General features: G+C 49.5%; 1 protein-coding gene across 1 annotated transcript; it reads right to left on the reverse strand.

Annotated features, from left to right (window-relative positions):
- Positions 1 to 27,974, reverse strand: Pxdc1 (PX domain containing 1). The gene is made up of 5 exons (XM_047558326.1): positions 27,208 to 27,974; positions 13,199 to 13,290; positions 12,458 to 12,575; positions 4,197 to 4,308; positions 1 to 1,164 (listed from the first exon to the last, which is right to left on the reverse strand). The coding sequence occupies exons 1-5, from the start codon at positions 27,461 to 27,463 to the stop codon at positions 1,047 to 1,049; spliced, it is 696 nt and encodes a 231-aa protein (XP_047414282.1). The 5' UTR covers positions 27,464 to 27,974; the 3' UTR covers positions 1 to 1,046.

Here is a 27,974-nt window from a genome sequence, read left to right on the forward strand (position 1 = left end):
TATTAGAGTAATAGATTTTATTTAATTAAAATAGATTAAAAACAGACTGTGTAAAAGAATTAGAATTCTCAATAATTTACTATTATTTACATTAGCAAATGCTGGTCGTTAGTAGACACTGTGGGGGGAGAAGCTCACAGAATCCAGACCCTCTCCTGTGGGCACAGAGCCCGGAGCTTTCCTCCCAAGTCCACCCTTTCAGGTTCGTGATGACAACGATGTCACTGAAACGATGTCACTGAGGGTACGAGAGGAACGTCAGCTGCCTGCAGGTGGTGGTGACAGCATTGCACCCCGTGGAAGAGCTAAGAGGAGCTGGTGGGCCGGGAAAGGGCTTCCTTTGCTCTTGAGAAGCATCCTTAACTCTCAGGCCAAGTTCAGACATGCACCTGGTCGTCAGCGATTTCACCTTTCTGAGGCCATTACTCCCATGTGTGCTTGACCTTCTGTAAACGCTCCCAGAACCTGGTTTCCAGAGAGATGAAACACAAAAACAAAAGCCATACATCCTGGTTCCCAGGGAAATCTGGATACTAAACATCCCCTGCTTATGTCATCCAGAACTTGGCAATTTGTCAAAATCTCCCTTGATGCCTCCTGCTTCTTGACATATGGTGGGGAGTCAAGGTAGCCAGGCAGCCTGAGGCCATCTGACCAAGAGAAATGCCCCTCCCAGAGAAGCAGTAACAGTGAGAGGGAGGCCAGACAAGCCTGGCACCCCTGCCCTGGCAGAGAGCACGCCCTGCGGGCACTGAGCATAGGCAGTGAGTCCCGGGAGTGAAGAGGCAGGCTGGTGTGTCAAGTGGAGAAAGAGAGGACCTCGCGGAAGAGCGGGCCGCGTCGCCTCTGGGACATGATCCCTGGTTGCTGGAGACCTACAATCAGCCCACAGCCACCAGGAGGCCCTGCAGCTCCACTCGCAGGACACGCAGGCTTCACCAGGGATGAGGTCTAGGACCCTGGGAAATCCAGAGCTGAGTGGCAGCTTTGGACAGCATCAAAACATGCAGTCAAGGGCTGAGGTGGGGGAGTCCCGATGGAGAGGCTCAGTCCAAAATGTCTGTCTCGAAGGGGACCAGGTGGTAATAGGACAGGTTAGTGACATAAGCTGCTGGGTCGTCGCCATTCTCCAGCTCTGTGGTAAACTCCCCGCCATTCTCAAACCTGAAACAGGAGAAAACAGAGGTGAGACCGGCTTGTGGAGTCCCAGATGGGGTGGAGAGAAAGGGCAGAAGGTGGTCTGTGGGAAGGGGTCAAGGGACCAACGGGGTGGGTCTTTCCGATGTGCTTAGGATGCAACGCATGGAAAGAACCATGGTTACAAATTAATTGGGTGGAACAGATCCCATTCTAAACCCATCTCGGCCTCTGGCTTCCCTGTGTGACTGCTGTCCATGTTGGTTTAGCCAACGGTCAGTGAGGCCCTCGCTCACTCCCCTCATTTTCCTCATTTGGTGCCAGGCACGTCGTCACTTCTGGGGGACAAGGCAGGTAGGACCTGTCCTCAGGAGGCAGGAGTCTGCTAAGGAGACCACAGAGGGGCAGGAGACCCAGGAGCCCAGGGAGGCTGTGGAAAGGGTACTTGTAGTGGGGAAGCCTTCATGTGGGTCGGTATTGACTCAGGCTCTGAAGCACAAGGCCTACTGAATGTGGGAGGCTGACGTGGGGTGAAAAGAACTAAGTACTTCAAACGTAAAGAAATGTAAAGTCAAGTAAGTACCCTCCTGCTGGTTTTCCCCATGAACTGAAACTGTTTCTGCCACCTGTCCAACCCAGATGTGACCTCCTGAGCCAGAAAGACTCCAATTTTTTAAAAATGCATAACAAAGAAAGAAGTGTGATTGCTATGATTTGCGTGTGTCCCCCCAAACTCCTGTGCTGGGCACTTAATCCTCAGTGCATCAGTGTCAAGAGGTTCCTCTGAGAGCTGTCTAGGTCACCAGGGCCCTGCCCAGTGCATGGAGGAATGGAATCCTGGGAGTGGGCTTGTTACAAAAGCCTGTTCAGCACGCTGCTCTCTCCCTTGCTCGCTCTGTTTCTGTCTCTGTCTCTCTCTCACCCTCTCATACCCTCCACTATGTTCCAGTGCAGTAAGAAGGCCCTAGTCAGACATCTGCACCTCGAACCTGGGCTTCCATCTCCAGAACTGTGAGAAACAGATTCCTTCTCTTCAGAAATGACCTGTTCTGCAGTGTTCTGTGATGACCACACATACTGGGCACCTCACCAGGGAGGGAACAGGTCCTGCTTGTGCTGCCTCCACCTCCCTAGCCTGAGGAGGAGGGGGAGGTGGGCAGGAGGGCAGGAAGGGACTTTTGGGGTTCACTTCTCATGCTGAGTCCCTGGGTTGGTTCCCACGACTGGAAGATGCCACTGACCACTGGACAGGGGTGGGAACGTGATTCTACCAGGAAGTCCATGAATTGTCCAGACCGCAAAGTCACCACCATTGATGTGAACATGCTGGAACACAATGCAATGGGCCCGAAGAGGTGGGCCTCCCTGCAAGCTGAGTACACTGCTGTGTGGAACCCAGCTGACCTCGGACAATGGGGCTTCCTGGCAGGCTTCCTCTAAGTTGCAAATTAAGTAATTTGTGGTTAAAAAAAAATGGAGAGGAGGAGATGATAGCTTTAAAATGTCAGAGTAGGAAGGGCCGCAGAGGGGGGCTTTCCTTTAACTCCGGTGAGGCATGAGAAAGACAAGCGGAGCCCCCCATGCCTGCGCCCAGCTGGGGAAGGATGCAGGGCCCAGGTCCTGTGTCTGGCTCCTCCCTGTGGCAAGACAGTCTCTGACCACACGGCTTAAGGACTCTTTCCCTCCCCGACTGGTCCACATCAGTGGTGCACAGTCAGCACAGAGGCCCCAGTGAACTGGCAAGTTATAGAGGGTGTCCTGGCAAGGCATGCCAAGCAATGGAGAAGACCTCGCCAGCAGTACCGTTTCTCATGCCAGCATCTCCTGACACATCCACTGTGAAGGATCCTAGTATCAAACACCCAAGAGACACCTGAAAAACTGGAAGGAGGGGACTGCAGGCTGGTGCCAGTCCCCCAGGCCTGACAGGGGCCCCCGGGCCCTCAGGGAACAGGAGTGCAGCACAGGAGGCTCGGGCCACCTTCAAGAGCCCGGGCTCAATGTAGGTCGCAGGGTCTCCCGCAGCTGACTGGTCCAGGTGTGTCACCGGGGTGCTTGGCCTTATCCTAGGTCGTTTTATTTATTTATTTGTTTATTTTTCCTTCTGCCTTTGAGGGCTACCAAGTGGCTGGGGCTGGACATGAGCATTCCAGCTACCATCTGCCCCCCTGCTGTGCCACTCATGGGGCCCCCAGGGAGACTCTGCAGCCCGGGCTGCCTCTTCAGGGGCCCCCGAGCTGGACAGTTCATGCTTGTCATCTGCAGTCTTCAGAGAGCCACCCGTGAGAGAGCAGAATGGTCCCCTGAAGATAAGGGAAGCAGAGGAGGCTAAATAATTTCCTGAGCTCACACAACCAAGAACCTGGACCTGACCTAGAGGTAAACAGAATCAAGGTGCAACTCCCGTCCTGCTGTCTGGGGAAGCCGCTGCCCCACAATCCACCAAGGAGCTGACAGCAGGATCCCGCAGAAAGGCAGCTGCGCCTCGGAGCCCAGGTGTTCGCGCTTTCCGGAGCACATGTTATGGTCAAGGGTTCTATTTTCAGAGGTGGAAAGAAAGGAGGAGACAGTGGCGTGCTTGTCCCTTGAGCCCACAGTGACGGACACGTCCTCCATCTCAATACAGGGCTGATGGCCAGGCTCTGCCTGCGAGCCACTGAGGTGAGGCCAACACGGGCGCTACCTCCCCAGTCTCAGGAGATCGGCTTGTTTTCAGCACGAAGGTGTGTGGCCCTCTCAGACCTGGAGCCTGGGCCTAAGACAGGGTCCTCCCCAGCACAGCACAAAGCAGATCCTGAGGCTCTGCAATGCCTCCTGAACATTCTCTCAGAGTCGACGACTCAGCCTTCCTACAAGATGGGCGAATTAAGGTCTCGCCAAACTCTGTCAAAGGGCAAATTTTTAAAATAAGTATCCAAATGGCAGAGTCTGCTGCTGGGTATCTCTGGCCACTTTCATTCCTTCCGACTGAGCCTGTTTGGGCCACGAACCCCAGCCTCCAGCATGGCTGGCAACCTGGGGACCCCTCTATAAAACCACATTCAAGTGAAAGTACTTACAAATGCTCCGTGGGATCCACGCCCAGGTGCTGGTCTTTTCCATTGGGTATATTGTGGTCAATAACTATCGTTTCTGTGTTCGCTAAACAAAATCCATTGGACCTCATGATTTCTGCAAACCAAAGCAACCAAGTAAGTATTTGGGAGGGACAGAGTTTGAGGCTTTGAAGTTGAGGGATTACACCAATTTCCCTACTGTCCCCACCACCTACTGTGTCTCTTTTCCTCCCACACTGCACCATGGAGGTTCATTCTTACGCTCTCCCAGAAACCAGCACCTGTGGGAACCATGTGGGCTGACCCTGCGTCAGCCACGGTGTGTCTCTGGAGAGATGCTCTGGTTCTGTGGCCACTCCCCCCACGTCCCTCCCATGGGCTTAAAGTGACATGCAACATCACACAGGTTACCCAGCCTTTCTGAGCTCTCCCCTGTGGCTAAGGCAGGGCTGACAACAGCCACTACCGAGGCTTATTGTAAGGATCAAATGAAATCAATGTGCATTTTGAACCAAACAGCAGACTTTCACTTTTAGTCTTTATATAGTTCTTTAAAGACATTGATTTTTTCCCCCCAATAAGCACGGATGTTGCTAATTCAGAAGAGCTAACAGAGACAAATGACTTCCTGTGTTTATATTGGCTGCACGGCATTAGTTTGCGAAGGTAGAGGTCTGGGGCTTGTCCAGGGCTAGGAGAGTTGGAATGAAGGCTGTGGGGCCAGCCCGGGGCTGGGGGCTGGGACACTGCAGCTGAGCCTGACAGTGAGTTCAACTGGAGTTTCAAAATTGTATTAGATAATCTCTGAGGATCCTTCTAACTCTAAAGTCTCATTACGGGATATGATTCACCATGTTGTCTTGTCCATTTAAGTACAGTGGTCCATGCAGGGTTGGTTCCAGGACCTCCGAGGATACCTAATCCAAGGCTGTTCAAGTCCCACATGTGACATGGCTGAGCACCTCATGAGACCTGCACGTATCCTCCTATATGCTTTGTATCAGCTCCAGAAGATTTAAACTACCAAATACAGTCCTTAAGTAGTTGTTATTCTGCATCATTGAGGGAACAATGACAAGGAAAAGAAGAGTTTGCAAGTGTCTAGTTTCTTTTCTGATACTCTTGACCTGTGTTTGACTGAATCCATGCATCCTGAGGGTCCACTGTGTAAGAGCCAGGTGTGGCTTGACTCTCTCCTGCTGTAGTCTTTATTTTTAATTCCCAAGGGTCTGCCTTCATCCCTTCCCTCAGTAGAGGAACAGATCTGGTGTCCATTAATGGTCCTTGGCCTTGAAGTCCTCCCCTCCCTGCAAGGCTGGCTTCCCTACCCTCCTCAGCTCCGCACTCAGGACCACGTCATCTGTCCTATGGAATCAGGCTAACCTCGGGGTAAAAGACATGCTTACAATACACTTCAAAGTCCTGGTGCATTCTCAAACCAAGAAATCACCATTCCACCAGGGGGAGCCAAGTACGTGCTCCCACACTGCTCCTGATCAGCCTTCCCATGATCGGAGCCCGCCATACCGAACCACAGCATCAGCCGTGGCCCACAGTGTTGATGGAAATCGGATCCCTTTGTTGTCTGGAGAACTGTGTTCTGTTATTTTTTTTCTTGTCCCTTACCATAGTTTAGACTAATTTCTTCCAAAGGATGGAGTTGCTTTTTTCTAACCGAAATTGTCACTTCCTGTACAGCTTTAATCTTTCTAGGCATTCAGCTCTCAGTTCTTTGAACTTTGCTCCATATGAAGAGAATCAGGGAAACAACACAATAATGATGAAAGAAAAAGAGATTTTTCTCCCATAGGATCAAAATGACAAGTCGTCAATCGGATGAGTCAAGTTCTTGCTAGGATTGATGCCTCACTTTCTGGAGAGGGGGCCGTTCATGCTCCATGGGTCTCCCGTGACACTTATTACACCCCATGGGGCATCCACTGGTGGCCTGTTCCGCACTCCTCCCTGCTCCACTCTGGTGAGGACTTCGGTCCTAAAAGAGGCTCTGTACACTTATGAGGAATCGGTCTGGGAACTCTGGGGTCAACTACATTTCTAGGTGTGAAAAGGGCAAAAAGAAGATTCTTAGCTAAATCTGGCTGAGCAGGCAGACTCTGAAAATTACTAAACCTTAATAAGGTAGGTTCGGATTCCCTTGCCTCTCAATTTAAAAGGTGCAGCAGGAAAGAACCACTTTCTTTATTGTTTTTATTATCTTTGACCCAAATCTGTCTGTCTGAGGAAGCACATAAAACCTGGGAGCAGCCTCCATACAGAGAGCTGACAGCCCTCATCCTCCTTTCTCCCCACCCCTCTGCCAAGGGAATTTGGGGCGGGGGGACCCTGCAAGTTCAAACAGATGTCACTGCTGCAAATCATTTCTGAACAAAACTCTGAAGTTATCTTATATACCTAATAGTTCTTAAATGGGAACTCTGGAGTTCTAGAAAATGGAATCTTTACCAATCACTTCCAAAAGTATTTGTAACAAATCATTTCCTAATTGTCTGTGACAAAAAAAAGCCTTTGTGCACATAAATGTTGCTTAATTGTCTGCAAGGCCAGCTGGACCCCACCAGACACTGAGGCTTGGCAGTGCTTAAAGCCTCAGACCCAGCCCCACAAAGGGACCTGGCTCAAACTGTGGGCCTTCCTCAAAAGAGGGCCCCTGAGAAGCTCTGGTTTCCACCGGGTCCCATCTCCACTCTGTCTGGAATAACGTAGGGGCAAACCAGGCTGCAGAGCTCGTGGGTTTGCAACAACTCTAGGGACATACCTTCCAAACTCTGGTTTGGAAAGGAATGGCTTACTGAAAGGCAAATGATCTTTTAATATGTAAACAAGTATCAGACCATGCAGCCTGAAAGTCTAGGAAACATACGTGGTTTTTGTATGCCTGTCCTAGTTGAAAATGGAGCACAGATTCTGTGACAGTTTGTATTTTTATTTATGCCATCACTTGGGGAAAGTCATAAGAAGAGTTGTACAAATTAGTAGTTGTCCAAAGTTGAGAGAGAGAGAAAGCGGTTTAGCTGTAAGAAAGTTCTAGCAGGGACCACCAGTTTAAGCAGCTCCTCTTTGCTAACAACGCAGGAGCTCTGCCTTTTCCTACCTGCAGGCAAACAGGATAGCAAACGCTTGAACAGGAGTCACCCTGGTAGGTCAATTTTCACAGGAGGGTGGCATGGACAGGGGACTCAGACCTTTAAGCAAAAGGTTTCCTTGAGATTCGTGGTTATGTAACAAGGCCCTCCTGTTAATATGCCTTTAATACAGAATCAGCAAGCGTGGAAGGCCTGCCGCTTAGAAGATTGGGCCCTCCGGTGCCTGTGGCATGTTGAAAGCACACAGACTGTGAACTTGGGTAGGGCTGGTTCAAAGTTCAGACCTCCTCCTCATGTTTAGCAAGCTTAGTTTCCTCATCTGTAAAATGGGAATATCAGCATCCATCCTACAGGGCACACACTCGGATTAGGGATGACACATGTAAAGAATCTAACAAAAGCTGGGAGCTCAAATAAATTTAATGATTACTCTCACTGTTAATAATGTCTTCTTGCCTGTCATGACACGTGGAAAAAAAAAAGAGAGAGAGACCTGAAGGAAATGTTATGATTAAAGAAAAATCATAGCACCTGAAGCCTATCTTCAAACACATTGAAAATGTGAATTTCTTAGATGTCAATTTAGCACCTACAGCAAAAATCATTGGCCAATTTAATTACTTTGATCATATATATGACTGACTCCATAAAACACTTCATTTTCATTTCAAGCTTTTTTTTTTGCATTCGTATCTTCACATGAAGAAGAGTCCTGCTTTAGCATGTCTTTTTTTTTTTTACAACTTTTAATTTTGAGCTAATTTTAGAAATACGGAAAAGATGCCAAGATAGCAAGCAGAGAGGGTTCTCACATTCCCCTCAGCAGCTTCTCTGATGTCAGCATTTTACACACCGATGGTACACTGATCACATCCAGGGATTATCGTGTGGACAATACTGTTAACTAAGACCTCCTTTACTCAAGTTTCACCCGTTTTCCCACTAATGTCCCTTTTTTCTGTTCCAGCTCCAATCCCGAACACTGTTCCATTGGGCTGTTGAGTCTTGGTCTCCTGTGACCTGAAGGTTCTCCGTCTTTTCTTGTCTCTAATATCTATGACTCTTGTAGGGAGGGTGAGTGATCTATTGTATGGAATGTCCCTCCACTTGGGTTTCTGAGCCATTAGATAGAGGTGACACACCTTTGGCCCAGATCCCACAAGTGATGCTGTGTTCTCCTCAGTGCAGCACTGTGTGTGTGTGTGTGTGTGTGCGCGCGTTCACAGGCCCTAGTACCTGTGATGTTGGTAGGGGTTACTTGAGAAAGGAGTGTTCTGTCGTTTGTCTCCAAAGTAAGTTTACTCCCTTTTCCTCTGAAGTTAATAAATATCTCAGAGGACCAGGTCTTGAAAGCATGAAAATCCTGTTTCTCCTCAAACTTTCACGCACTAATCTCAGCCTGGATCCATCTGTAGATCTATTTTGCAACAACTACCACTGTGCATATTGTGCTGATGGTGAACATTTTTTTTTAACTGCTCTAAGTTTTCATATGCCCCCTTAAGCCACCACCCTGTCACTTCACTGACTCTTCTATACCTGGTATTCAGCAGACACTAAGTCTCAGAAGCATTCATTATATAGCTTTCCTTGCTTGCAAATCCTCTCTCCCATTATCTTTTCCACATACTCCAGCAACAGGACAAAAAAACAAAGCAATGCCTTTCTATTAATTTGGCTGCCTGGGCTAAAAATTAAATTTACCTGTGTAAATTACCTGTGTAGTAAAAATTAAGGCTGAGATTGTACAGATGCCAGAATAATGAAAATTAACATTATGTTTCATTTCCAAGTCTCTCAAAACTGCGTGATGAGGTTTTGTGGCTGAAATCCCTCTGTCCAACTAGCCATAGCAGACGAAGGCTGAGAAGTAAATTTTCTTTTACGCAGCAAAGCCACAGCCAGCACAGAACACTAGATTTTTGCTTCCTTAGATCTGATGGGCATTTAGATTAACATGGGGCCAAGAAGGTTTCAGGCTGCACGGGCTGTCCCTGCTGTGGTCCCAGGAAATCGGCAAATTTCTCACCACTACTAGTGCCTGGCGCCATCTAGTGGACAGCCCTGACCACTAAGCAGTTTTGCCATTTGAAAAGCCAGGGCATTCAGAGTCTGGGTGCTGTCTAAATTATGATGGTAAAGAGAGGGTCAGTGCCCTACCTGTGGCACCTCCTCCCTGAATGACACATTGGCACAAGAAGGCCTCAAGAAATTTGGGGCAGGGGAAGAAGCATAGGTGTAGGTCTCAGCCATGAAGGGTGATTTCCCAATGAGTGGAATTTACCAGAATAGCAGTGGATGGGAGGTTTCACCTGAAGGACCCTGTAGGGTCACAGGGCAAGCAGCAGCTGGTCAGAGTCCAGACTCTGACACATCCAGGATGGCCAAGGGACAGGCTTTTTCCTGAGGGTGAGGTTTTGATGAATTAATGAACCCTGAGAGTTAGTTTGGGAGGCCTCGCATCAGCACTCAGGGTACATTTCTGAAGAAAGAGGAAAGCGGCAGGGAACGCCAGCTATGTAGTTGTTTCCTGTGAGGCCAGCACACTCTGGACCCTGAGCCTCCACCTGGGGACCCAAGAGTCCACCCCAGAGACTGATGACCTGGTATGTCCATATGGCAGCTATATTCTCAGAGATGTTGTTACTACTGGGATAGTAGTTTCATTAGAAAGCATTCCGGAAGCTGCCATAGGTCATTACCAAGGTTATTTCCTCATTCAATGAGTAATGAAGCACTTCCTGCACCCAGTGGGTGGGGGCGCCAAGGGGCATGCACTGATCTGTAAGGAAGCCCTTGCTCAGTTGGGGGCCAGACCACGAGGGCAGGTTGCTCTAGAAGCCAAGCAGGAGGGTTGGGAGAGCTCATGGAGAGAACCCCCTGGAAGGGCGGGAAACGTCCAGAGGGGTTGAGGACACTTCCCCCTGGAAGGAGGCTGTCCTCAGCCTGCTGCCTCATGCAGCAAGGCCCTGATGGCTTCCTGAAGCCCCCAGTCTCAGCACTGAGCTTTAGGCTGCAGGCCACATACGCTCCCTGGTTGTTAGCCAGTATTCTGTGCTGAACCGAAGTCAGCAGCACTTATTCCCACCTGCTGGCCCCACCGCAGAGGGGGCCTGCCCACACCAGAGTCACATCCTCTTCCTTCCAATGGCTCTTTTCCATTCTTCCCACTCTTCTAACCCATCCCCTCCCTCTCTTCTCTGGATGTGATGACTGTTTTGCAATGATTCCAGGGCTGGATATGACATCCCACATGACCTGGGGCCTCAACTGGCACAAGAAGGTCAAAACCCCTACCTTCCTAGACCTAGATGCTGGGCCCGAGGCATGCAGGAAGGCCACAGGGAGGCTCCAGAAGGCTCACATATGGCAGGGGGCTGAAATCTGTTCTTAGTCCTTGCAAAAAGACACAAAGAACATACTTAAAGCCCCATTGTGGGACTCCATGTTTATCCCTTTTAATTTCATCTCATTACTTTCAGTCCTTTAGGAAAGACATGGACCATGTGTCAACCACAATGCTGATAAAAACAGGACAGAAGGACGGGGTTTAAGGGGCATTGCAGGTTGTTGCTCCCAAGGAGTTATTCCCCAAGAAGCAGCTCCACACAGCTCCAGTCTGTCCCCTCAACTCTGGAGTCTCTGGGTCATTCCAAAACAACAGCCCAGTTCCTCCCATGACACAAGGTTCTATGAGAATTCTGCTATTCTTCTTTCTCATTTGCCTAAAACAGAACAAAACAGAGCAAAGCACAGACACTAAGATTCAGTGCAAGAACCCATCCCACCCAGACTAAAGAACAGAAGCTTCCCTGTGCTCTAGGCTATGAACTAGGAAGCCCCACATGGCCAATGCGGACTCCAGAGCTCTCTGTTATCCTGCAAAATGAGGGTCTGGATAAACAACATAGCCATTTCATTTTGCTGTGAAGTAAGTTCTGGAGACCAGGTGCCAGCAAGGAGGGTCCTTCTACTGCCTGCTCCTCTAAGAACACTCAAAAAGTTATCATGGGTGTCAAAAGTGCCAGAAAGGGACAAACCCAGATGTATCACCTCCCTGCACTCCAGTCGTATCTGCACACAGCTCTTCCACTCCAGGCCCCAGAACTGCCCACCCACCTAGTTCACCCCCACACACAGCTGTGAACTCATCCCTGGGTGACTGCAGCTTCGTGAGGACCCTACACCTGGACGTCATCACTCTGTCCCTGAGTCCTCTCTCCCCGATTCCTCTCCAGTAGACAACTCTGGGCTCAGGTGTTCCTCAGCTTCCCACTGAGTCGCCCTTCTCTTCATCCCACCTTCTCCTGCATTCAGAAATGCAAAGGTGGTGCAGAGTCCCTCCTTCCTATAGGTCAAGACGTCATGCAGAATCCCACCCTGAGCCAAGCAGTGTCTCCTCTCATAACTACCTTCCCTTCTCCCACTGGGTAAACTCCAGCAAGATCTTCCTCCAATGCCACCTCAAGAGGTCACAAGGTGACTGCCCTTTTCAGAGGGAAACCCAGCCTTGGGAACTCCCAGGACAGGACTCTTTGTTTTGTTTTTCTGTAAAATTCTCTTCAGCAGCCTTCATGGAAACAGCACTGCAAAAAAACAGTGTTCTCATGACACGTGCCACCCAGTCCAGGAGGTTACCCACAGTGCTCCTTCCTCACCATCAGCAGAGCTTCTCCTGTGGGCGACCCCACCTTACCCTGCCTGACTTTACTGACCTTTACTGCCACAAAGCACGGTCCAATGTCCACACTAACTATACCCAAGCTTTCTACTTCCCTTGTGTTGGCTGCCCTAAAACCAAGTTCAGCACCACACAGTAACTACCTGACTAGAGCAGGTTGGACTACTGACTCTGGAAGTTCCCTTCAAAGTGTCTTGCTAATATTTTTGTCATTATTTTACTAGTTCTTCAATAAGTTCAAATTTAAATGCAACATAAATTCCTCTGGAGGTTGGGAGAAGTGAACTGCAGGGCGACAGGTAGAAAACACACAGCTTAATAAAAAACAGAAACAGTCTCTTAACCACTATTTTCTCAACATTCCTTCTGGAGCCCAGAAAGGTGTATCCAACCACAAAGACACAACCTGGAAGGGCTTCCAGAACACCATGGCCAACAACAGTGGTACCTCCCCTCCACTCCTTCACTGTGGCTCTTACCTGATATTTTGACCGGACTTTGAAAGCTGGGTTGAATCTTATGTACGTTATCATTTTTTAACACCTGATCCAGTGGAGATCTTTCAAAGAAGGTGAGCACAACTTCAGACCTAGAATACTGGGAGGAAACACAGTAACTACCCAAACTGAAAAGTTCCCGTAAGTTGGACGCTGCTCCTGGTAGAGGGGGCTCCTGCCTGATGCTGTACAACTACAATGTGCCAATTAAAAAATATGGAAAGAAAAAAAAGAAGTTTATAGTTCTGCCTGACTCTCAAGTCCAGGTACTTAATCAGTACTCCATCCAAAGCTCATAAACCACTTAATGAGAGCCAAGTCCCAATAATGTCACCTGCCAATGTGGGGGTGCTAGCGCTCCCTGGGGCCTCTGTGTGCATGTTGTAAAATCCCCTGGGCAACAACAGGTTCCGAGCCGAGGTAAGAAAGCAAAGACCCCCACAGTTGAAGGGGGCCCCTTCCTGCTCCACTCGTCCTGGGGTGTTTTGTTTCCCCTTTGTCCCAGGGACAGAAAAAAAAAGGAGTAGGGAGCCCACAAAAGTCTTCCTCTCCCTGATTAATCTGCCTGCTTCCCTAGCACCTGGTACTCCCAGGAAGGGAACAAAATGCCCAGCAAAGTCCAGCACATAGGCCAGCTGCCTGTGAGGGTGGACGTCCTAGAAATATGGAAGATGACAGGCCATCTCCCGCCCTCCTGCCCCATCCAGACCCAGCTGGACTTACTTTACAGGGCATGCTGATGATAGTCTTGAGCAACTTCTCCACCTCGTTGAGCCTGGTCTCTATGTCCTGCGCATCCTTTATGGCAACCAGTCCTGGAATAGAGATGGACATGCCCGAAGTCAGAAAATCAGACCAGGACACACACACTCCTAATGAAATACACAACAGGAGCCCCAGGACAGGAACACCACCCGCTGGTGTCATCCTCTGCAATAAGATGTCTGGGAATACAGAGTCCCCCCACTATCTGAGGGAGATATGTCCTAAGAACCCCAGTGGATGCCTGAAATTATGGATAGTGGCAAACCCTATAATTTAATGTCTTTTCCATCTTAACTAAGCATGTATCCCACACTGTGCCTGTAATTTTTGCAGTTTGAGGGAAGACAGCAAAATTAACAGAGATTTCAGAGATTCCCTCTTACTGTAATTTTTAGCAACCTCAGCATAAGATTGTTTTTCCCCTTTTCTTATTAAGTCGAGAACTTTCATCTTTTCATGGATAGGAAGCACTTTACAGTTTCTCTTTAAAAAGATATCTGAACATCACTACTCTGTGCTTTGAAGCCATTATTAAGTAAAATCATGGTTACTTGAACACAAGCACTTCAGTATCACAGTAGGTCTGACTGAAATTGTTACTGAGTGACTAAACAGAGGATAGCATATACAGCATGGAAACACTGTATAAAAGGAAGATTTGCATCCTGCGTGGAATAGAATATGATGGTTCAAGATTTTATGATGTTACTCAGAAGTGCACATGATTTAGAATTTACAAATTGTTTACTTCTAGAATTTTCCATCTCATATTTTGAGACTGTGGTCCATCAGAAGTAAAACAACAGAAAGTAACACCTTGAAGGAGGAAGGCCTACGGTACTCACTCTGCCACATGTATGGGAAGCCCTATTTTTGAAGTTCTGCTCTGAACATTTCAGGTTTTATCAACCCAATGAATGGTTTATGGCTCTGCTGGGATTGATACTGTAAATCCAAAGAGAGACCAGTGAAATGAAAAGCAGGGGCATGAAAGATAACCCCATGTGAGACATCCTGGGACCACTCTGCAAACACCCTGGACGTGGCCAGAACTTGACCCAGGACCACTCTGGCTCTACCAGCATGGTGGCTGCAGCAAGGGACAGCCGGCCCAGGATCTGCCACCCCCAACAACACAGGAAAGGACTCACTCTGCTGGTCACGACTGCCCAGACCACAGGGCCCAAGTAAACGGAGCCCATATTTAGACAAGTCATGTAAAAGCTGTATTTGGAAGGAAAGAAGTCAGATTTTTGCCCAGAGAAAACCAAAGTGGTCATGACTCATGGCACTTTCCAGGAATCTGAGCGTGGATGCTTATTACAGTCACCAGAGGCTGTGATTGGCTCCTGGGCTGCACAGTATTTTATTTTTACAATACCATGGCTCCAGGACATTCTTAGGAGACATGGGGTGCTTCTCAGTCTCCCCATGAGCAATGCAAATGTAAGATTTCCCGTTACAATTTCTATTCATCGGATTCCTAAGGGTGGGAATTAGATTCCCAAGGACACTGGCTTTTCCCCGCGTTTTGCTCGATCTAGGATATTCCTGTCCTGTCCCTGTGAACTACAAGCAAACCACAGAAGCCTGAATCCCAGAACTATGATCAGTCACTGAAAAGTTCTTCAGAAGTTTTTGTTTAAAGAATGGGCAACTCATTGCCTGGATCTACAAAAGAGATAGAAATAAATTTTTTAAATGGTCTGATTGAAAGTAAGAGGCCTTAGTAGGCTGGGTGTGGTAGCGCACACCTGTAATCCCAGCGGCTCAGGAGGCTGAGGTAGGAGTTCAAAGCCCGCCTCAGCAATTTAACGAGGCCCTAAGCATCTTAGAGAGTCCCTGTCTCAAAATAAAAAATGAAAAGAGCTGGGGATGTGGCTCAGTGGTTGAGCACCCCGGGTTCAATCCCTGATACCCCCCCCAAAAAAAGGTCCCAGCATCCAGCCCTTGAGAACTTCCACCAGGGACTCCCCAGACATAGCAGGGTGCATTCCTGAAAGCCAGGACCTTAGCAGGAGGATCCCTCACAACTGGATCAAGGTCAGAAGTTGTGCTTCTACTTCCCAAAGCACAAGGCAGGACACCCGTCACCTGGCCCACCAGAGAGCACAGGTCTGAGAAACAGCAGGGCAGGCTCCTTCTGACCACTCTGCTTTGTTGGAAAGAGCAGGAAGGAGAGCGAAAAATAGAAAATCCCAGAGTGCCGTATTCTATGGATGACTCTGCCCAAGCTCGAATGCCTTGCACAGAATTTCAAATAGTTGTGGATCTGGGTTTTCACATATATACCATCATGTGCCACATAATGATGTTTTGATCAATGGTGTTGCATACATGAGTGGTTCCATATAGTACATCACCTAGTGATGTCGTAGCTGGCTCAGTCTATGTAAATAGACTCTAGGGTGTTTGCACAATGACAAAACCACCTTATGACATATTTCTCAAAACAACCCTGTCCTTAAGCAAACCATGACTGCCTGTTCATGCAGGCTTGTGTGTATGTGTGTGTGTGTGTAAAAGCTGCTTTTTGTACCCAAATGCTTGGATCTCCTTCTTGCTATGCAGAAGTCTACAGAGGAAAAGAGAGTCAATTCAAAATTCTCTGAAAGATTGTTTTTAAAGAGAAGACAATTATATAACTCCTTTCCACAAAGTGCTTCTTTATTCTGAGACAAACTACTGTTATTCTTTGGCTCTTAGAATACTAGCTTTGAACCCAGCAAATTGATGACACAGTAGTCGTACTTTTATGTTCTGAAGATTATCCTCTTGTACAGTCAATGCATCTGGCGTGTTTACACCCACTTTACAGGATGTAAAGCATTGCATGACAATTCTACAACACTACAGGATTTTATAGTCTTTGCATGCTTGCTTTGATGACATATTTCCGGCTACCTCTTTGATTTTCTTGGGTGGGTTTCCAGCCTCCATGGACAACTCTTAGTGAGATTAATACATCCCACTCCAGATTTATCTTTTAGGGTAGCCAGATTTCACAAACAAAATATAGGACGCCTAGGTTAAATTTGCATTTCACATAAACAACACATAATGCAATAGTAAGGCCTGGAACGCTAAAAGCGTGTTTGTTGTTTGATGTTCAAAGTGAGCTGTGTGCCCTGTATTCTGTCATCTCTGTGACCCATTTTCTAGATCGAAGCAGAGAAAGGCAAGAGTGCCCCATCAAGCCTCTGGAAACAGCATCAGTATTTTGGCTGGGCCGGCAGACCCTCCTGGACTTGACCCCAGGCCACTTTACCGTTCTGTGCCCTGCAATTCCCTCACACCCTCAGGGCAACACCAAGGAACAGGTCCCCACTGGCCAACACGACCCCCACAATTGCACAGTGCTCCTCAAGGAGATCCATCCCCAGGAGCGAGCCGCTGAGGGCAAAGCGACATTAAGACTTGGCCAGTCTGCTTTGGTTGTATTTGTGGAAATGTACAGAAGCACAGTGCTTCCTTTTGCAGTTTTTATGTTTCTGAATGGAATCCAAGTGTCACTCCTTAGAAATGCAAACTAAAAGGAAGTGCCTGAAAACTAAAAGGAAGGAAGCTTAGCACATTCAAATGGGGAAGGGGAAGAAGCTGGACCCTGACATGCAAGCACAGAAATGGCAGGTGATTCTTCCTGAAGCTCTGGCTTTTAGGGGCATGTTAATCATTTAGTTCCCCCTCCTTGCTCCAGGGTGACAATCAGGCTAGTAATCCAGATCAGCTTTCTCAAGGGGTTGTCTTCCTTTCTCCAAGGAACCCTCCCTCCTGATACTGTAGATTCTGTTGAATTTACTGAAACCCACCTAATGCACAGCACTGCACCTGGGCTACCATTGCTTCAGCTGTCACCAGCAGAGCTGCAGAGCAGTGATCAGAAAGTGGGCAGGAACCAGCAGGACTGGCCCTGGGCCCAGGCAGGCTGTTCGGCCCAGCACAGGCCCCACCCCAGGCATGGAGGAGTCACCACTGGCCACGTGGCTTCTGCTTCTGACAGCCCAAACACCAAAGTTCACAGCGCCCTCCTCTTTGGCCTTGGATGTTACTCCCCTTCAATTGTTTTAGCAAAGTTTTCCATGGATGTATTTAATGTGAAAGGAAAACACTTAGGACAAAGAAACTGTACTCTGGAGCCGCAGTGCAGAAATGAATTAAGTCTTTTGAAATGTCTAATTGCTTCATATTCCCTGGGGTTTCTGGTTTCACAGCTGGTGGGAACCTCAACACCTGCTGCCCAGGCCCCAAATTATCATAAGCTCTCAGAGTGACCACGCTGAAAGATGGAGTTCTAAGGAATCCGCGTGTGAGACACTGCTTTATTTTTTTTTTCAAGAACAGAGGACAAGAGCTATGAGTCCAGTAAGGACTGCTAACGCCAAACACACTACTTATGTGCCTTTGTGCCTTGGTATCCTCCCTGTTGTACTGTCCCTTTGTGACTCAGAACCAGAGTTCTTTATGGCAAGTGCGGCTATTCCAAATGTTGCTCATTTATCATAAGAAACACTTTTAAACATTATTTTCTAAAACTGCTTAAATACAATAATTCAGTATAATCTAAACCTTTTGTTTTTGTATTGTAAACACTACTGAAGGCATTAAAATTTTTGAGGTCTTTGTCTAACATAATTTTTACTATGTTGGATCATAATAATAAAAACTGCATGTGGGTGGGATGGCTGTGAATTTGCACAGTTGAAAATTAAAGAAAATCAACCCTCTTGATTAGGAGGATGTTGTTCCAGGACTGGTCAGCAGGGGGCGCAAGCACTCTGTGGAAGCTGCAGGGTTTGGTTCAGGGATCCTCACCACGGAAGAGACAACTGTCCACTACCAACATTTAGGTTAGTTGGTCCAGAAGATGTCACAGCACCTGGAAATTTTTCTAATTTCTGATGAAAGTATATTCAGTAATATAATCTCAAACTTAAAAATCTCACCTCACACAATTTGTGATAGATTTCTATCCAGGTTTATCCAAGCAGTTAAGAATTTGAAACTGAAAAATTATTAACACTATGACATATAAATTTCAGTGAGTCAACTGCACTTACACTTAGGGGTTAAATATCAGTCTGAAGCAGCACTGGGTGCCCTTTCTTCCTACATGACTTGGGCCTTGAAAATTGAGAACACAAAGTGTGGTTTCTGTCAGTTTTAGTATTACCCACTATGTGCAAATGCAAATAACAGGTTTATTCCTGGAACCAAAACTGAATAAAGATCTATCAGCAGAAGTGAACATAAACAAATGCAGTTTCCTAATCTCAAACCAGGGTGCAAAGTCCTCCCCCAACTGCCTTTGAGACTTTGGGGGTTCCACGCTTCTGACAACCGCCTCAGGCTTCCTGGGTGGAGGACTTGGGCAGTTCTAACCCGAGTGCTTGTGTGGCTGAAGTCTGGAAAGAAAGGCGAGATGCCGCGTGGGTCAACGGAGAAGAGCACACATTAAGGAACGTCCGAGGCCCAAAGCGAGCCTCTCTTATGAGAAGAGAGGAAGCTTTATGATGGGGACACAATGGACAGCCCAGGGGGAGCTTTCTACCCGGGGAACTTTCAAACGGAGTCAAACAGCAAATTGCATTCAAATCATTTCTTTTCCATTTAACAAATGTGTCCATGGATGTACTGTGCTCAGAAGCACACTGCTCGGGTAAAATGCGGAACGATGTCATTGAGAGCACATATACATGGAGATGTATATATATACATATTCATATATATGTATATATGTAGGTACGTGTATTCTTGGGGCTGAGGGTGTAGTTCAGGGATAGAGCACAAGGTTAATCAATCCCAAAAAAGAATATATATCTCTACATCTTTTTTTTTCTTTTTTTGCAATTCTAGAGGTCAAACCCAGGGTCTCATACATGCCAGGCAAGCACTCTAGCTCAAAGCTACACCCTCTGGATATATACCCTTGAGAGGCTGAGTGTAATTCAAATTTTGGAAACATGATGTTTTAATTTTTTAGGAAAACTTTCAATACTTCCTAAGTATCTTTCTTTCCTTTTCTTTTGGGGGGAGGGTAGTGCTGGTGCTGGGGATCAAACCCAGAGCCTCAGGTACACTAGGCGGGGGACTCGCTCTACCACTGAGCTATAGCCCCAACCCCCAATATTTTGAGCAGGTAATTAATACTGAAGAAGTAGGGAGTAAGGAACGGCTAGCTCCTTGTCTGCATGACTGGGGCGTCCCAGTGGAGGTTCTAGTATCCTGGAAAATGGGGCTGCTCTTCAGCATGCGGTCCCACCCGCGTCCCCTGTGGTGTCACAGTGTGTACCTGCAGGGCAAGAGCAGTGCACCTGGCAGCGTTGACAAGGACAGGACACACTGTTCCCCCTCCTCACGTGCAAGGGGACACTGGCTGGCTGGTTCACCCCTCCTCTGTGGCTCCCCTTGCACACGCAGTGCGGGGGAACAGGGTTGATGGTCGATTCTGCTCAAGAATCGTCCCAAGAATGAAAAGTTGGGCAGAGAATGCAGGGCAAAGAGTCAGAAGAGGCAGAGGCAAAAGGCGAAAGAAAACTTCCAGCGAACCCTAGAAGAGGAAGCTGTGCTTCCTTCCCCTCCAGGACAGCTTCCTGCTCTGGGGAGGGGCCTCTCTGAGTAAGTCAATTCATGAAATGGGAAGAAACGTATCCGACTTCACTTTTCTGGTTTTTACTGCGCTCTCCCCTTCTTTCTTCCTCACTGGGCCTCTTCATTGTTCTCCCCACCTAAAGCAAAATTCCATCCTACACTTCAGACTTTTGTGTTGAAAAGCCACTCAGTTGGCTAGTCTGTCTTAAGACCTGAAAAACACCAGAGGGTACCAGCCCATCCTGGGCTCCCCACAGGAAGGAAGCACTGGCTCACTCAGGCATCCCAAAGCACTACCTGTGGGGCTCACGGGTCAGGCACCCCGCCACCAAGACAGGCGCCAAATTCTAATTTTTGAACCAACAAAGCCATGGGCCAGTCCATGAGGGTCCCACCAAGGTGGGGTGGTGATCCCCCTTTGTGGGCGCTCCCCTCAGTCCAGGCAGGGCTACCTTGAAGGATGGGGCGGCCACAGCTGCAGGGGGTTTGGTGGGGAGCAGTAGGCAGGCACATGGGTGGGTCAGTCCTGCAGGACACTGTGCTGCCTCACTCTCCCTTGAAGAGGCTGTCATCAGGAACACCGCCTGTGCCAGGGCAAAGGACAGACAGCCCAAGTTCAAGGCCAGCTACTCACAAGGTCCAGCCGGGTGCTGGGCACTCTGTGGCCGTCAGTGCTTAGCAGGACTCCCCGTAATGCAGGTACCATTATTGCTATTGTATCCACAGTGCACGGAGCCTTGGAGATCTGAGCAATCTGCTGAAGTCACACAGCAAGGAGCTGGTGGCAGGGCCAGGGTCTGCGACCAAAGCCAGCACTTTCAACCAGAGTCCGATCATCACGTGGCTGCGTTTCCAGGAGGGTGCCCCCCAAGCCTGACTTCTTCCACAGTCACCAGGCTGTCCCCCTGGTTTGCCACTTAACCTCGCAGGGCCTGGATTTGCTTACATAGGAGGCAGGAAAGGCGACTGCTGGGACTAAGAGACACTGTGTGTCGAAGGGCCTTCCTCCCCCACCCCTCTCCCCTCTCTGTCCAGGTGCGGCTCTTCGTGTTTTCCCAACTCGATTCTAAATTACATGTCAGCAAAGGATAATTAAGACTTTTGTTCTTAAAATGAATGGGGAGAAACCCCTGCAAGTGTGAGTTAGCAAAAGAGGAACGATGTTCTGTCCACCATCACCACCCAGCTTGGGGGTGGGATAAGAAGAGGGCAGGGCGGAGGGTCTGTGTGGAGAACGGTCACCAGCACGTGGGTACGGCATCATGTAACATTTGACATGGCACAGATCCCCGGGCCTCACACTCCCTCCTGCCCCTCATCCCCAGGGAGAGAGTTCACATCAAGGCACTAGGGGCTTCTCAGGCCTGTTATGTGAGAAAGGACAATATTATTAGGTGAAACAACCAAAAACAGTCACTGGATACCTTCTGTGAACAAGAACACCAACCAAAGGGGCTGGGAGTACAGCTCAGTGGTAAAGCAAGTGCTCAGCCTGCATAAGACCCTGAGTTCAATCCTCAGCACCGCTAAATAAATAAATGAGAATAAAAGTCTTTCTGTGGGATGGCAATGCCAACAACTGATAGCAGATAGCAACGTACCCTCTTATCCACAGTCTCCAGCCTGTAGCTGCTGCAGAAAAAAAAAAAGTCACAGCTCTGACGACGTCTGTTATTGAGGCCCCTCAGAGACAGTGTGCCTTGGGCTCAGGTTTGCAGCCTCCCAGGCCCCACCCCTGAGCATGACCTGCATGCTAAACTCCTGCAAAGGTGCCAAACTCAACAGGTGTTTGACAATCTGCTTGGTACAATCAGTGCTCACTGGAACTTCGACTGCCCCGATTTTAACTATTCACAATGCAGGATCATCTTTTGACTCTGGGAAAATGTCCGTCAAAACAGCACAACCGCACATAGCGGTACACGCCTATAATCACAGTTATTTGGGAGCCTGAGGCAGGAGGAGACCAAGTTCAAGGTCAGTCTGGTCAGTTTAGTGAGACTGTGTCTTAAAATTAATTAATTTTTTTTTTTTTTTTTTTTTTGGTGCCGGGGATCGAACCCAGGGCCTTGTGCTTACAAGGCAAGCACTCTACCGACTGAGCTCTCTCCCCAGCCCTTAAAATTAATTTTTTTTTAAAAAAGGGTTGGGGATGTAGCTCCATGGTAGAGCAGCCCTGGGTTTAATCCCCAACACCACAATAAAAAAAGAAGAAAAAGCAAAAACAAAAAGACAGCAGAGAAATATCCGGCCCAGACTTTTTTAAAGCATAGGGTGCCCATATCCCTGGGGGTGGTGCAAGGGCAGCCCGGATGCTGCCAGCGGGTTCCCAGTGGCTTCTGATGGAGAAGCAGAAGCGAGTTTCTGCCTTGAGATCTGGTGGGAAGTGAGGACCTGGCAGCGAGCTCAGAACTGTCCATGGAAGCCCCTGGAAGCCCCTGGCTGGTTCTTCCACGACTGGCAAGGTAACTAACGCATGTGTCACTTGGGGCAGTGTGAGATCTGTCAGCATGAAATAAGGGGACCAGAAACCAAACCCAGCCAAGTGGTCACTTACAGAGAAAGGAGTAAGGAAATCAGAGTGGAGCCTGGCCTGAGCAGCAGGGTGTGGGTTGGGGAACGGAAGCAGGAACAGGAGTGTGGAGGTGGGTGGTCCCTTCAGGGGTCCAGCAGGCCACCCAGCACAGGACTGGGATGGACAGTGGCTCAGGTCAAGAGAGTCAAAAATAGGTCTGTGAGTTAGAAAAGATGCTGAGTCTCTTGAGAAGGGAAAACTGACCACTGAGGAGGGACAGGATGCCCAAGGATGGAGCTCTGTAAGGAGGGGGGCTCCGGCAAAGCCCACCAGGGCCAAACAGAGAGGGTACTTCTGTGCCCTCCACTGCTGCTCAGGACCTACGTGGCCACTGTCTCTTTTCAGTCACTTTCACTAAGTGACTCTCTGCAGCTCTGTAGCTGGTACCCTCCAGGAGGGCCCTCTCCCTGTATTTCAGGGTAACACAGAGCTTCTCCCCTGACTGTCTATGTGAGCACAGAGTGGGCATGGTCAGGGTCTGGGAACAGAGTCCACGTTGTCCTAGAGCTGCCAGGGCAGTCCCATCAGCCTCCAGCCCATTCTGGTACCATCTGGGATGCCACGGTCCCTGTGATGTAGTTCTCAAGTCTAAGCAGACAGTCTACCAGCATGCAGGTAGATACCGTCGTCCAGGAGGAGGGGGACGGAGAGGAGAGAGCACCACACGCCAGCGTGCTACAGAGCTTACTTGGAGAAAATGCTAAATGCCACGTTCCAAGCCAAGCTCCTGAGCCACCTCCTGCCCACACCAGCTCATGGCAGTTCCCTGACCCACAATAAATACTCTGGGCTCATCCTGAGGCTGCTCACACCTGACCTCTATCCCTCAGTGTCTCCTGTGGCTCTCCCTAGACCAATCAGTTCAACACCTTCGACACCTGCCCTGCCACACCTGGCCCCAGGCTCAGTACCTCTCGCCTGTCTCCCTGTCTCCCCCTTGTCTTGCTCAGGGTCTTTCTCAGCACAGCAGTCTGAGTTCAACTCAGACCAAATCAGACCTCTGTTCAGAGGCCTCCAGCGATGATGACCACCTCTGAAAAGATGCCCACGTCCAACTGCAAGCTTCCTCACTCCTGACCCACGCTCTCTACTGCAGCTGCAGTGGCCTCTTCACTACTCCAACCCAGCAGGCACACCTGGGCCTCAGGGCCTTTGCACTGGTTCTCACTCTACCTGGGTGTCCTGCCCAGACATCCACTGGCTTGCTCCCTTCTTTCCTTCAAGTGTCTACTCCAAGGTTATTAGTCCTCAGACCATCCTTTACAAAGGCTGAGCCCCTCCCCTTCTCCTTAAGTCAGAGTCCCTTTCTTGGCTTATTTATTTTCCTTCTGAATGTTTATCACTATCTAACATTACTTTATCCACTTGTTGATCTTGTTTATTATTGGATTTCTCCCAACCGGAATATAAGAATCATGAGGACCGGGTTTTTGTTTGTTTGTTTGTTTGTTTTTCCTGTCCATTCATTTCATTCTCCCCAGTACCTGTGCCTGACACAGGATAGGCACTTAGCAGATATTTGACTGACTGAATGAATGAATGTAAAATCAAAATGTTGATGGTATAGTCCCCAAGTATCCAAGATCAGCCAACTACTTAGGATCTGCCCCAGCAGATGTGACCAGGCCAGTTCAGATATGACAGGCCTGAAATAGGTGCTACTTAAAAAGGACCAAAATAGTTAAAAAGACTCAATGAGGAAATATTATATGTTTATATTTTAAATCCCAAATTTTCCTAGATGTGAGAAATGTTAAAAAGGTAAGAGGCCTTGGTCATGCTCCAGGGAGGAAACCCTGAACCATGTTAGGTATTGCATAGAGGGGACTGAAATCCAAGGCGTGGCCCCACTGGTATTAGAGTGCGGAAGAATTGAGAAGGGAACACCTTGTTAACCCAGAGATAAGTAGCTACCTCCCTCCCCTAGGGCTAGGAGACTAGAAAGGAGACTAGAAAGGAAGAGGTGGATGTATCAGACTCAGGTCAAGAAGAGAGGGTTAGGATCTAATGAGAGGCCCAGATTCCAAGAGGACACAGGACTGAAGCAAGACAAGACCCTAGGTCTTGGCAGGAAGGGAACATGGTGAGCACTGCATCTCTATCCCATACTAGGGTTAATACCCAGCAGATGTGTCACCAAGACACACACGAGGCCCAAGGACTGCTACCAACCATGACTCCAGAGTGTGCAAAAGGACAAAGAGTGTAATTTTCTCCAAATGCACACTGTCCCCCATTGAAATATCTCAGGGACCAAGAAAAGGGGCTCTGCGTCATTTTAATTGCACACAGACAAAGCGGGGGACCAAAGCTTCCACACCCTCTGGGAATGTGCAGCCAAACACTGATGAGAGCGATCAGCCTGCTGCCAGCAAAGCTCAGAACTCAGATTTTCTCTCCAAGCTTTTTCATGAAACCAGAGAGTGCAAATTTAACACAGCCCAAAAATTTCAACAAATACAGACAGAAGAATCTAACAGGGAAATTATAGTGAGAAAAGCTGGCATCGCCAATACAATACACACATCTGGTTCCCTTTGGTGTTTATAGTTTGCAAATTCAGATAATCTTTGTATGCAAATAATAAATCTGCATGAGAAAAAGGAAGAAACTCCTTTTCTATTTCTATGATATACTTTGCTTAGCAAACAATTTCCCTGGACTTAAAAGAATCCAAGAAAGTAAAGGGACTTCCCTGGTGTGGCACAACAAAATTCCGGTGGCACTGGGGCAGGACCAGCTTGCCTCTAAGCAGGGACCAAGGACGGGAAGAGAGGCTGAAGGTTACCCCTCCAGGGGGCACTGGGCTGGTTCTTGCAAGAGGCCCCCACCCAACAGGTCACCACCAGCCACCACAACAGTTTCAACAGTTACATGGCAGGTTGTCAGGAAGTCCTTTGTCCTCTAACCGCCCTCTGCCAGCTCTACCACCTTTGCCTCTAACCCCTATTTCTGATTTTTGTTCCCTTTTTAAAAGTTAAAGGCATCGTATACTTTCTTCTTTTTCTTCATGATAATCAAACACTTCCTGAATATTTAGTCACTCTGCAGAGACACTCCAGTCCAGGAATTGACCCCAGCACAAGTTACATGAGTGGCAGTGCTGGGGCACGTGCATGACAAGGCAAATTGTCCCCACTCCCCTTCCTTCTGCTCTGGGGAAGGTGTTTTCATCCGGGCCTCCACAATGAAGCCACACCCCTTTCCCCACCACCTGGAGCAGCCACCCTAGCCAGAAGCAGCTGATGCTGACAGGAACGAAAGCAACTGGTATTTACCAGGGGTTTACTATGGTCAGACACTTATCATGCATTTTAATCTCTGCAAAAGACTCGGGGCAATCCTACTATGTCACAGGTGAAGAGCTGGATTCCCACCAGTCTGCCTGGGGTCACAGCTGAGCTCAGACACCTGGCCAGAGTGAGTGAGACTCAGGAAGTCCAATTTGTTTATGGTCTGCCTTGTTTCAGAAAAAGTCACTAAATAAACTGCTGTTCCTTCATCATGCTTTACAGATTTGGCCATTCATTTGTTAAATTACAAATATTATTATAACAAAAACAACAAATCCAAAGAAAACTGTCTCCATACTTGAAATAATACTCTAATTCAAAAACAGCTATACATTTAAGAATCTGGGGAGCAAAGAGAAGTGGAGAGGCAGGCTTTCTCACTCAGGGCCTCCGAACTTGCTGACTTTGGGAGCCTTTCCAACTAATGTGTCTGCCAGAGGACTTGTCATGAGAACTGAGCTAATTATCCACATAATTCACACATGGGGTGGGGCCTATTGCCAGGGGAAAATAGAGGTTATCTCAAGACCTCAGTCAGACAGGCAGCCAAGGAGACTTGTGCTGGCTTCCCAGCTCAGGTAACTTCACCTCAAACTGCCAGAGGTCTCTGCTTAGAGGATGACTACAAGTGACCACACAACTCCCCAGCCTACTCACCCCACATTCTTCCCCTTTCAACTTCAGCCCCTCTCCCTTCTAACGCCCTTCTTCCAGCCCCCTCTCAGGCGGTAGGAAAAGGGAAGCCACCACAGTTTCTGAAAACAAGAGTCTTGGCCAACCCAGACCAGTCACAAGGCCAGGGAGGAGGCGGCCGCAGCTAATCAAACCCGAATGTGGACTCAGCCCTGGGGTGGGGACCCTGGGCTGTCCATGCAGCCGCAGGCGGGGCGGCCCCCTCCTGAGCAGGAGCGAGAGGGCTGCTGCGTGGCACCTCACACTGGAGCTCAGCTGTCTGGGGCGCGGGGCGGGGGGGGGGGGGGAGGCGCGGTCTCCCCAGGGAACAACTCAAGGGCAGCTGCCAGCCCCGCTGAGATCCCCTATTCGGACTCGGGTTAACTGTTTACAAACACTTCCCCAATCCTCCTCCTGCCACCAGCTGCCTCTTCCGAGGATGGAGGTATGGGACCACCGCTCCAGCCTAGGGCTGGGGCTGAGTACTGATGAGCCCTGGATGTCCCCTTCTGAGACCGTGACTTCTCAGAAGTGACTCGTCCTTGGAGGCGGTCAGGGGGCGCGTCTGCCGGCCTCGGCCCCTTTCCCATCTGATCTCATTTCTCTGTCAGGAATGAGTGCCTCCAGGATCCAGGGCCGGCACCAGGTCTGCGTCCTTCTTTTAGAAGCTCCAAGTCTAAGTGCCCCCTGTCCCGCGCCGGGACCGGGGCAGAAAGACGCACTCTCAGCATTAACTTATTCTTCCCTGCTTCCTTCACTGATCACCTCGCCACGACGCCCCCTCCCCATCTCCCGGTCCTCCCTGCCCAGCCCCCGCCCGGTGCCCCGCGACCCCACACCTTGCCGCAGCGGCCCGCGCGCCAGCTCGGGCCGGTCCTCGGGGAAGGCGTCGCGGAGGCGCTGCCAGAGGCGGCCGAGGTCGGCGAAGCTGCGGTGCAGGTAGAGCACGCTGCGGTCCGACCACTCCGTGCGGATCTCGAAGAACTCCTCCTCGTCGCCGCGCCGGCTGACGATGAGCCTGCGGATGCCGTTCACCCAGCAGCCGCGCACGAACATGTTCACAAGCGACGTGCCCTCAAACACCGCCGAGGCCATTCCGCGGGCCGTGCATGCCCTTGCCGCCGGGGGCGCCCTCGGCCCCTGCCCGCCCGCCCGCCGGCAGGAGGCGCGCCCGCGCCGGGGGTCTGTTTGGAGCTGGGGTCCGGCCGGGGGTTCCTGCGCTGGAGGGTGTCAAGGGCAGGGATCCGTCCAGGACCCGCGTCCGAGCGAGCCTGGACTCGACTGGAGTCCGTCCCCAGCCGGGTCGTACTGGGGTCCCAGGTCCGTCCTGGGTCTGCGGAGCTGCCGGGGTCTGTCCCGCGCCTGCCTGGCCTCCGCGCGCACTCCCGGGAGACTGCGCGTGCTGCCCGCGTTCCCGGCGCCGCCGCGACACAAGTCGGTCGGTCCGGCCGGGCGGCGGCTTTATAAGACACTTCCCATCGCGGGCGGCGCGGTCGTCGACGTCCAGTCCAGGTCGCGTCCGCCTCCCTCCCGCCTCCCGCTGAACAGCCGCCGCGGGCCGCGCGCGGAGGGGGTGGCCTGGCCCGCCTTGCCCCACGCCCCGCGC

The sequence above is a fragment of the Sciurus carolinensis genome, chromosome 7, assembly GCF_902686445.1.
Source record: "Sciurus carolinensis chromosome 7, mSciCar1.2, whole genome shotgun sequence".
Lineage (NCBI taxonomy): Eukaryota > Metazoa > Chordata > Mammalia > Rodentia > Sciuridae > Sciurus > Sciurus carolinensis.